Here is a 12,523-nt window from a genome sequence, read left to right on the forward strand (position 1 = left end):
AAACACTAGACCAAATGGACCTAACTGACATTTAGGAGCCTTTCATCCCTCAACATCAGCTTATAAGTTCTTTCCAAGGTATATGAAACATTCTCAAGACTAGACCATATATGCTGGGTCGCAAAAAAAGGCTCAACAAATTCAAGCATATTCTCTGACCACAGTGCTTTGAAATTAGAAATCAACTACAAAAAGGAAGTAAAGAAATCCACAAATGTGTGAAGGTGGGACAATATACTAATAAAAATTACTGGATCAAAGGAAAAAAAGGTGATGTCAGAAGATCTACAGAGATGAAAGAGAATGACAATACAATGTATCAAAACCTCTTCGATGCAGCAAAAGCAGTAATAAGAGGGAGTTTTTCATCATTATAGGCCTATCTCAAGAAGCAACAGAAATCCCAGATAAACAACCTAACATAACATTTTTAAGAAAGATTTTATTTATTTTTTAGAGAAAGGGAAGGGAGAAAGAAAGAGAGGGAGAGAAACAGCAATGTGAAAGAGAAACATTGACTGGTTGCCTCCTGCACACACCCCAACTGGAGACTGAACCTGCAAGACAGGCGCATGTGTCCTGACCAGGAATTGAACTGGTGACCCATTGGTTTGCCAAAGGGCACTCAACCAACTGAGCCACATGAGTCAGGGCTAACATTATATCTTAAAGAACTATAAACAGAAGAATAAAAGCAATCCAAAGTCAGCAGAAGAAATAAAAATTAGAACAGCCCTGACTGGTGTGGATCAGTGGGATGGGCATCATCTCACAAACCAAAATGCTGCCTGTTTGATTTCCAGTCAGGGCACATGCCTGGGTTGCAGACCAGGTCCCCAGTTGGGAGAGCGCGAGAAATAACCAGTTGATGTTTCTCTCCTACACTGATGTTTCTCTCCTTCTCTTTCTCCCTCCCTTTCCCCTCTAAAAATAAATAAATAAAATCTTTAAAAACAATTAGAATTGAACAGAATGAAATAGAGAACAAAAAGACTTCACAGAAAATACAACAAAGAGCTGGTTCTTTCAGGAGATTAATAAAATTGACAAACCCCTGGAGAGACTGACTAAAAAAAGAGAGAGAAAGAAGACTACATAAACAAAACCAGAAATGAAAGCACCACAGACATCACAGATATACAACGTATCATAGTAGAACTTTATGAAAGACTATATGCCACAAAATTGAATAACCTGGAAGAAATGGGTAAGTTCCGGAAACTATATAATCTTCCCAGACTGAATCATGAAGAACTAGAAAATATAAATAGATCAACACTGAGGACACTGAAACAGCCATCTTTTGGGAGGACATTGAAACCTCCCCCAAAATAAAATTCCAGGACTAGATGGTTTCAGTAGTGAATTTGTTTAACAAACATTTAAAGAAGATTTAATACCTATTCTTCTTAAACTCTTCAAAAAAACTGAAGAAGAGGTAATACTTTCTAAAACACTTTATAAGGCCAGCAAACCTGATATCAAAATCTGGCAAGGATAACACACACAGACAGACAGACAGACACACACACACACACACACACAAAACCCTCTACAAACTGATAGTTCTGATAAATACAGATGCAAAAATCTGAAACAAAATACTAGCAAATCAAGTACAACAATACATGAAAAAAATAATACATCACAATCAAATGGAGTTCATTCAAGGGGCACAAGGGTGGTCCAAAATAAGCAAATCAATCAATGTAATACACCACATTAATGAAACAAAGGGAAGACTAGCAGTCAAGATGGCAGCAGAGGCAAACAGTTTGCCTCCTCACACAACCACATCAAAATTACAACTAAACTACAGAAAAATCATCACTCAGAGATGTCAGAAATCGAACTGAATGGAATACCAACAACTATAGAACTAAAGAAACCACATCCATCCACAATGGTAGGAGATGCAGAGATGTGGAGACCTAGAACAGGTTGGTCTCACACCCACATGTGGTGGATAAAAACTTGGTAGGGATATCTTAGGAGTGAGGGGTCCCAACCCAACACCAGGCCCCTCAGCTCACAGCTCCAGTACCAAGAAGATAAACCCTCACAACTTCTGGCTATAAAAACCAGCAGGGTTTGAATTGGTGAAGGAACCACTGGATTCCCAAGTGGTTCCTCATAAAGACCCTGCACCCGGACTTGGATTCACTCCCTCTGAGATCCAGCACTGGGGAAGCAGTTTGAAAGGTACCAGTGACATTGAAGTGTTTGGCATCAGAGCAAGAGCTGGGGGACAGCCTTCCCCCAGACAGAAAGGCAGGCAGAGGCCACTGTTCTTTTTCTGAGCCCTCTCTCACAGAGCCACAGAGCTGACAGAAGGGGCCATATCTGAGACTCCAACAATCTGGCTCACACGGTTTGCTCTATCCTGGTGAACCCCCTAAGGTTCTGTACAACCCAACTTACAGCCCACCCAAGCTGTTAAAAGGGGCCTTTTCATATGAATGGGTAGTCTCAGCTCAGGCTTCATACCTTCCTAAATTTTCTCAAACAAGCAACAGCTGGCCTCAGTGAGTTCCCAGCCCCATGTACTTTTGGTTAAGCAACCCCAAGACCAGCACTAGCAGCACCCAGCTTTGGACCAGTTTGGCTTCACCTCGGAACATCCAAGCCCAACACAAGTAGCAGCCATCTACAGACTGCTTTGTAGCTCATGCTGGATGGCCCTAGGCAGAATATAAGTGGTGGCTGATCCTGGCCTGCACCACCTGGGAAACCCCAGAGCCTGTGCACCCAGTGGACAGGTACAGACCACAGTGGAACCCGACCACCCTGCCCCTGCAGAGCTGATCCAGCACAGAGGGTGGAGGTGGATGATCAGTAGTCACAGCCAGTCCTCGAAGCTCACTGGCCTGGGTAAATCCCTCCCACTGATTTGCCAACAGCGATCAAGGCTCACCTACAAGAGGAGGGTGTATTCAGCCCACACGGAGGGCACAACTTAAGTTCCCAGCTTGGGTGATAGGGGAGGCTGTGCCACTGGACCCTATAGGACACCTACTACATTAGGCCACACTACCAAGACACAGAGTCAAAGCAGTTATACCTAATACATAGAAACAAACTCAGGGAGGCTGCCAAAATAAGAAGACAAAGAAACATGACCCAGATGAAAGAACAGATCAAAACTTCAGAAAAAGAACTAAATAAAATGGAGATGAGCAATCCATCAGATATAAGAATTCAAAACACTGGTTATAAAAATGCTCAAGGAACTTAGTGAAGACCTCAACAACATAAAAAAGACTCAGGCAGAAATAAAGGTTTTGCTAATGGAAATAAAGAACAATTTACAGGGAATCAACAGTAGAATGGATGAAGCTAAGAATCAAAGCAATGATGTGGAACATAAAGAAACAAAAAACAACCAACAGAAAAAACAAGAAAAAAGAACCCAAATCATGAAGACAGTGTAAAGAGCCTCCGGAACAACTTTAAGCATTCCAACATTTGCATCACAGGGGTGCCAGAAGGAGAATAGGAAGAACAAGAAATTGGAAATCTATTTGAAAAAATAATGAAAGAAAACTTCCTTAATTTGATGAAGGAAATAGACATGCAAGTCCAGGAGGCACAGAGTCCCAAACAAGATGGATGCAAAGAGGCCCACTCCAAGATACAACATAATTAAAATGCCAAAGGTTAAAGATAAGAGAGAACTTTAAAGGCAGCAAGAGAAAAGTAGTTAATTACCAACAGGTGAGTTATTCTAAGACCAGCATCTGATTTCTCAAAAGGAAACTTTGCAGGCTAGAAGGGATTGGCAAGACACACTCAAAATCATGATAAACAGGGACTTACAGCCAAGACGACTCTATCCAGCAAAGTTATCGTTTAGAATCAAAGGGCAGTTAAAGAGCTTCCCGGACAAGAAAATACTAAAGGAGTTCAACACCACCAAACCATTATTGTACAAAATGTTAAAGGGACTTATTTAAGAAAAAGAAGATCAAAACTATGAACAATAAAATGGCAACAAACATATACCTATCAACAACTGAATCTAAAAATAAACTAAGCAAACAAGAACAGAGACAGAATTATGGATATGGAGATTGTTTTGATGATAACCAGATGGAAGGTGGTTGGGGAGAATGGATGAAGAGGTGAGGGAATTAAGAACAAATAGGTAGTTACCTAATAGCCATGGGGGTGTAAAGTACAGTACAGGAAATGGAGTAGCCAAAGAACTTACAAACTCATGACTCATGGACATGAACAATGGTGTGTGGATTGCCTGAGGGACTGTGGGGTGCTTAATGGAAGGTGGCAAAAGGGGGGAAAATTGGCAGCATTTTAATAGTATAATCAATAAAATATAACTCAAAAAGGGAAAACAAAGGCTAAAAATCATATCTTATCAATAGATGCAGAAAAAGCAGTTGATAAGATAAAACATCCACTGATGATTAACACTCAATGAAATGGGTATAGAAGGAATGTACCTCAATATAATAAAGGCCATATATGAAAAAACCTCAGCCAACATCATACTCAATGGTGGAAAACTGAAAGCTTTTCCTCTAAGACCAGGAACAAGACAACCATACTCACTCTCACCTCTTTTATTCAACATAGTACTGGAAGTATTAGCCAGAGCAATAAGGCAAGAGAAAGATATAAAAGGCATCCAAATTGGAAATGAAGAAATAAAAATATCACTTTTTTGCAGATGACACGATTCTGTATATAGAAAACCCTAAAGACTCCACAAAAAAACTATTAGAAATAATACAGTAAATAAGTGTACAAAACCAACGTACAAAACCCACTGCTTTTCTGTTTACTAACAATAAAATTTCAGAAAAAGAAACTAAAAGAAAAAACAATTCCAATTGCAACCAATAGAATAAAACATCTAGGAATAAACTTAGCAAAGGATATGAAGGACCTATATACTGAAAACTTCAAAGCATTATTAAAAAAGATGGGAAAAGACACAATGAAAAGGAAATATATTCTGTGTTCACGAATTGGAAGAATCAACACAGTTAAAATGGCCATATTACCTGAAGCAATACACAAGCTTAATGCAATCTCCAAATCACCAATGTCATTTTTTAAATAAATAAGAACAAAAAAAATCAGATTTGTATGGAACCACAAACAATCTCAAATAGCCAAAGCAATCCAGATTAAAAAGAAACAAAGCCAGTATAATTTGAATTCACTACCTGATTTCAAGTTATACTACAGAGCTACAATAATCAAAACAGGTTGGTATGGTGGGGGAAGAGACAAAGAGAGACACAGACCAATGAAGCAGAATTGAACCCAGAAATAAACCATACACATACAGGCAAATAATTTTTGACAAAGGAGTCAAATAACTTTTTCCACACAATGGAAAAAGAAAGGCTTTATAATAGATAGTGCTGGGAAAATTGAAAAGCCACATGCAAAATAATGAAACTAGATTATAGTTTGTCCCCATCTACAAAAATTAATTCAAAATGGATCAAACACCTAAATATAAGATCTAAAACAATAAATTACATAGGAAACATAGGTACTAAACTTATGGACTTGGGTCACAGAGAAAATTTTATAGGTTTGACCCCAAAGGCAAAGGAAGTAAAGGCAAAAATGAATGAATGGGAGTACACCAAACTAAAAAGCTTCCGCACAGCAAAGAAACCGACCACAAAACACAAAAGCCACCAATTTAATGGGAGATGATATTTGCAAACAAAAACTCCAACAAGGGATTAATAACCAAAATATATAGAGAATTTATACAACTCAACACCAAGCAGACAATCCAATTAAAAATTGCCAAAGGACTTGAACAGACACTTCTTCCAAGAAGACATACAAACGGCCCACATATACATGAAAAGATGCTCAATTTCACTAGCTATTAGGGAAATGCACATTAAAACTACAATGAGATAACACTTCACAACTGTTAGTATAACTATTATCAAAAAAAATGGAGACAACCAGTGTCCTTCAATAGAGGTTTGGATAAAGAAAATGTGGTTCATATATACAGTGGAATACTATGCAGCCATAATAAAAGATGAAATACTGCCATTTATGACAACATGAATGGACCTTGAGAACATTATGCTAAATGAAGTAAGTTAATCAGATAAAACTAAGAACCATCTGATTTCACTGATGTAGGATGTAAAACTAAAACTCAAAGACAAACAACAGTATGATCTTTACCAGAGGGAAGAGGATGGGGTGGTAAAGGGGGTCAAATATATAGTAATGGAAGACGATTTGACTTTGGGTGGTGGATACCCAATGCAATACACAGATCATGTATCATAGAAATGTATGCTTGAAATCTATATGATATTATTAACCAATGTCACGCTAATAAATTTAATTTTGGAAAGAGAAAGCTATGCATTCCTGTGCAGGAAGACATCAAATGCCACACAGATAAAGCCTATAATGAAAGGCAACATATTATAGCTGACTTCTTCAGACTTTTAAGTCAAACTAGGTTTTACATCTGCTCAGCCACATACTTGCTTTGCACACTTCTTCTTTTTCTTAAATTTATTTATTTTAGAGATTTTATTTATTTTTAGACAGAGGGGAAGGGAGGGAGAAAGAGAAAGGGAAACATCAATGTGTGGTTGCCTCCTGCATGCCCCCTACTGGGGACCTGGCCTGTGACCCAGGTGCGTGCCCTAACCTGGGAATCAAACCTGCAACCCTTTGGGTTCTCAGGCCCATGCTCAACCCACTGAGCCACACCAGGCAGGGCACACACTTATTCTCTCTAAGCTTAAGATTCTATGAAATGAAGGGGTGGAACCTCAAAGATCTCTTGGAGTTTCTTTTCTTCCTTCTAATTAAAAAATAGTGGCAGCCTAATATGAAGACATGAGTATGAAAGTATTAAATGTTTATCTTAGGAGAAAGAGAAGAAAGCATTCATACAGCTTGTTTTTACTGGATTCAGTAATTTGGTAACAGCTTTCTTTGCTATCACCTGTCATAAATACAACTGATAAACAAGAAATATAATATGTGTTTAAAGAATAACTCCATCTTCATATCAGTGTACTGGAAATAAGAATAAAGAAATAAATACTGTTTTTCTAAAAAAAAAAAAAAAGAAAAACAAGAAGAGGCAACCATCTGATAAAGCCAAAGTAGTTTATATTTCAAAATTCAAGTAGCTTTTAACTAGCTACCATAGTAAGCCAGAGCCCATTTTAAAAAGAAATACAAAAATCCTGTTACTATCTTCCAACTACACAAACATTGATTATCTCTAGTCTAGCCAACATTAAAAATGCTGCCATCTTCTTCCAATTACATTAAAATCTTCCCTTCATTCTATATATTCACTGTTAGACCCTATATTCTTATCTTCAGTAGAGCTCCTATTGTAATTATTCATCTTGTCCTGAGATACATATGCATGCATTCTCTCATGGTTGGTAAATCCTAAATAAAATTACCATGCAGAGTCCAGTTTCCAGAACAGCAGGACACAGGCTTATTCACTAAGCACATGCTGGATTATTGATATGAACACTGGGTTAAGAATTGCAACACTGCAACAGAACGGCCTACTCACAGCTCTTCTAAAGTGGCCCTACAAGCGATGCTAGTGATTAAGCTGGCTCACCATCATCTCTAAGGGTCAGACATGTCTCCTGAACATCACTGATGTCTCAAAAAGACTCCTGAAAGGATTCCATTTCTTTCAACCTTTAAAGAAGGTTGCAACTGACAAGTATAGGGTTACTATGTTCCCCAAAGAGATAATTTATGTAAATCTGCTCTATGAAGAGCAACACCCTACATATACTGAAGAAAGTCCATCATTCCCTCTTTCATAAAGGATCTCTTTTCACTTACCAAAGGTGCTAAACTTGGAGAGTACGAAGAAGAAATTACCTTTCTCTGCTATATCTTTTAGAATTTTCTTCAATTCCATTAGTCAATAGTCTCTCTTCCCAGTCTTTCACTGTATTATGTTTGCCCTTTTCTCCCAGAATAGCAATACATTTCCCCATTTCTTTCCTTTATCCCATGTTAACTTTACTTCTGAATCAAATGAAATAGGAATTTCAATATCAGATAAAGAATGTGCATGACAGATCTTTCCTCAGATACATAGACATGAATGGATGCTACTGATACACAAAATGTATCACAGGCAAAAGCAACAAAATAATACAAACCCACATGCAACAACTGATGCTGTGACTTACCTTCTGGCTCACTCTCTGACCCTGAGAGACTGCCATAGCTGCTCATTAGTGAGCACAGGGCTGGTGTCACTTCCTTGGGTATGACAGTACTTTGTGGTTTCTCCTCTTTATCAGACTCTGAAATACAAAGGAAAATAAGAGTAAAACAGTACACCAAAAACATCTACCACCATAAAATGAAAGTTGATAGCCCCTCACTCCCCCGTGTGTTAGTGGAAAGAAAGTAATTTCTGATCATATCCTAAATCTTCTCAAAGAACAAAACCAAACACACATAAAAAACTTTCTTTTGGTTGAAATCTTCATGGTCAGAGAAGCTATCTGCCCCAAAGAGAAGACACAGGGGAAACGGAAGCTATACACAACTCTGATACTCACCAAACTTCACAGGGTATGAAATCTGGGCCTTCTTTAAACTATCTTAATTATACAATCTTTACTACTAACTTATTAATTTTATTTATGATATTAATTAGTTTTATTAAGGTACTAGAAAGGCCAAAATTTATTTAACTTCATTGGGTTAGGATAATTGAGTCTGAAAATTAGATTTAAGAATAAAATATAAAAATACTCACCTTTGTTGTTGTTAAGACTGGTTTTAAGGACAAATAATATTTATACCATTCTATAGATAAAGACTTAATCAGAGTTTTGCTGAAATTAATCAGCTGAAAGTTTTTATTATTTGAAACTTCTAAGAACTTAAGTAAACAAGACAAGCATGAGAATCAAGCAAGTCTTCAAGAGCCTGCCAAAGATAAAGTGTTTGATCATAGCCCAACAAGCATTTGTTTTTGGCAGCTCTAAAAGTGTATTAATTCTATTCAAACAACCAATAAAAATAAAGCACGATGGAATATGAAGACAATAGTAACCTGTTCATGTAATGAACTAACTCAACCCACAGCCAATATGAAATGTTTCAAGACAGTATTTAATGTTTGCCAGTTCAGTCTAGAGGGAACCTAAACACGCCGATATGAAATGGGAGTGCACTTTTCTGTGAATAACCACCTCCTGGTGGTTGAAGTTAAATCCTCCTTCCTCCACCCATCCACACTGCCAGCACACTACCCAAAACTGCTCCTTGTCAATTTTAAGCTAACTTATCCCCTATACTCCTGGGTTAATAAAGGGAAAGTGAAATATGTAGCGTAGAGAGGCAGACAGATAAATAATATAGATACATATTAGTGGATTAAACAAATCTACATCAGTATGAGTACGGAGACTCTTCATCCCACTGTTTGAATGACAACAGGCCAAACCTTATTATTCCATCTAAGACCCAAAGAGAGATACCAAAAAGTATAACGTGTTCTTTACAAGCATGAGCACACTTCATCCTTATGAGTTATCAATTTCAGTATTAATTATAGGTGAGGAAACCAAATTTAGAGAATCTGAGTAACTTTCCCTTCAGGTTACAAAACTATACAACAGTTGGGTCAAATTTAAGTCCTAGCTATCTAACCGCAAATCCCAATTCTCAACTAGTGAGCTAGATCTCCTACATCTGTTCTCTTCTTAAAATGAAGCCCTCCTATCAAAATATCTCTTTGGTCAATAATAATCCTATTAAATGTCTTCTTCTCACTACAGTTCCATTTCTCTGTTCCCTTTTACAACACAATTCCAAACAACTATTTGATATAACCACCAGGAAACCATCTGGGCCTGAAATTTCCTCAGCTGTCAGACCCACTCGAGCATCCACTCCGATGTGTCTTTCAGGCCTGCCACACCGAAGAAGCTTCTCCTGCCAAGTTAACCTGCTCCCTCTGGGTTGCCAAGTCTAGAGGTCATTCCTTGGCTCTCATCTTATTTCATTAAAGACAACATTTGACAGTAATCATGTGTTACTTTTAAAAACATATTCTTCATGACCCTGCCCACTGCTCCCTACAATCTATTCTCTACTTAACACAAACAAGATCACATCACCTTTCTGCTCAACCTCAGAGTGAAGTCTCAAGTCATTTCCTGGCCTACAACACCCTACTTTGATCTGGTCCTTCACTTGTCTCCACTAAAATACTACCACTTTCTTTCCTGCTCACTCCACTCCAATCTGACTGTTCCCTGAGCACATGAAGCATGCTCTCACCACAGGGCGTTTGCACTTGTTCCTTTCTACGCTTGAAAGCTATTCCTGCAGGTATCAGCTCCTAACTTTATTTAGATTTCTTAGTGTCACCTTATCAGAAGTGCCTTCATTGACTTTATAAAATAGCACACCCCATTCTTTAACCATCATTCTCTATCCTTTCACTTAGCTTTACACATCTTCACATCACTGATATCAACCCATATATTTACTACATCCACCCTCAGTAAGACCATAAGCTACAGGAGAGAAGGAGTTTGGCTTTATTCAGTATTATATCCTTAGAGCCCAGAAAAGCACTCAACAAATACCCGAACAAACTGTTGCATGAATAAAAGACAAGTTCAAAAAGAGTAACTTGTACAGATGACAGAGCTGGGAAAAGGTAGGGCTACAGCGGAAGCCTAGCTCTGTCTGGATTCAAAGCTCATTTTTTTTCTTTTTTTGTTTTATGAACATCATTCCATTTTTATTTAACAAAATAAAATACAGGTTAATAAGAAAAATATTCTGGAAAAATATGCAACAAAATGTAAGCAGTGGCTATTTCTGTAAGTTAGAAAAGTAAGTTGTTTTTTATTTTATGCTTTTTCGTTTTTTCCTCATTTTCTGCATTGCAATCACGAAATAAAAGAAAAAGAAAAAGAAAGAAATAGACCCTGGAGGAACATGTTACCCCACAATTCAAAAAGTGGTGGATAAGGCTTTAATTGGCCTACATAACTCCCCCCTTCTTTCTTTTTTAATATTTTGAAACAATATTAAATTTACACGTGTTACAAAGATAGCAGAGAATTTTCACACACCCTTCACCTACTTTCCCCTAATGTTAATATCTTATACAACCACAGTACATTTACCATAGCTAACAAATTACACTGGTGTAATACTATTACCAACTGTACTGTAATTTCACTAGTTTTTCCATTAATGTCCTTTTTCTATTCCAGAATCCAATCCTCTATATCACACTGTATTCTGTCCTCACAACTCCTTATCTGTGTCTCACCAATTTATGACAATTTCCCAGTATTTCCTTGCTTTCATGGATTTGACAGTTTAAAGACTACTGAGCAGTTATTGCAGAATAGCCTTCAGTGTGGGTCTGTCGATAATATTAAGACTATAGATTTTAGATAGTGCCCTTATATCATGTCGTATCAGCAGTTCTAACACAGGAATTTTTAGCAGCTGTCCTAGAAAGACTGCTAAAGGCACTGTGCTTGCTGACTGAATCATATTCAACACACTTCACTTGCTTTTAAATAAAAACAGCCAAAACATTTATCTAAACTAGAAATATCAGTATAAAAACAGAAGCAATGAAAATGATAAAATCAAACTCTACAATGATTATAAACAGCAGCTCAAATAATTTCTCTTACTGTTAAAAACACCAGTGCCACCTCCTATGGTAAATCTCACCTCTCTCATACATATCATGTTCCCACTAATCAAAAAAATATTACAATAATCTAAAACTTATCACTAGACCACAGGTGGCAAACACAAGGCCTGAGAGCCAAATCCAGCCCTCCACTTTATTTTATTCCACCCAGCACCTTGTTTCTACCAGGTGGCAGCTCCGAGCTCTCACTTAACTGTTGAGTAGTTACGTTTATGTAGTCCTAATATTACATTCAGTCCTTTGAAGGCAACCATGAGGCTGATGTGGCCCCTGGTGAAAATGTGTCTGACATGCCTGCACTAGACTATGAGTATCCTGAAGACGGCAAGAGACTTTTCTGAATTACAGTGCTGGGCAAGCAAAATGTAGGACCTCAAAAAATCCCTACTGAAATAAAATCAGGGGAAAAAGTGCCTCTCCAATGTTTTACCCAGCCTCTGGCATCTTTCTACAACTTATTTCCTAACTTGTCTCTCCTCTCCCCGCTCCTACTACTTCCTATTGCCTTCATGGAACAAACACAGTTACATGCTCTAGCCTCAAGAACATTTACAGATTCAGTCTCCTAAGAAAATGCTATCTATTGAAAAAACTGACCCTTAAAATGGTAGATTTGCTTTACAGTTTCCAACTCTCAAAAACAGATATTTAACAGTGGGCATTCATGACAGCTGAAATACCAGGTTAGCTTCTTTTCTTCCTTTAACATCTACCTTTTAAACAACAGAAGCCCATTTCGACTATGTGTCAGTATGCAGACTGATGTCTGTCCTAGTGTTCTATGATAATATCTGTATTATA

At 37.7% G+C, this 12,523-nt stretch overlaps 1 protein-coding gene across 1 annotated transcript in view; it reads right to left on the bottom strand.

The window, feature by feature from the left end:
• NUFIP1 (nuclear FMR1 interacting protein 1) overlaps positions 1–12,523 on the bottom strand; it is a 52,466-nt gene that overhangs the window by 6,717 nt on the left and 33,226 nt on the right. Inside the window, exon 8 of the mRNA XM_037070896.1 lies at positions 8,205–8,321. Within this exon, the coding sequence (XP_036926791.1) occupies positions 8,205–8,321 (117 nt within the window). The remainder of the gene's footprint in view (positions 1–8,204; positions 8,322–12,523) is intronic.

Source organism: Sturnira hondurensis, unplaced genomic scaffold, assembly GCF_014824575.4.
Source record: "Sturnira hondurensis isolate 20B ecotype Veracruz unplaced genomic scaffold, ASM1482457v3 Scaffold0019117, whole genome shotgun sequence".
In the NCBI taxonomy this organism is placed as follows: Eukaryota; Metazoa; Chordata; class Mammalia; order Chiroptera; family Phyllostomidae; genus Sturnira; species Sturnira hondurensis.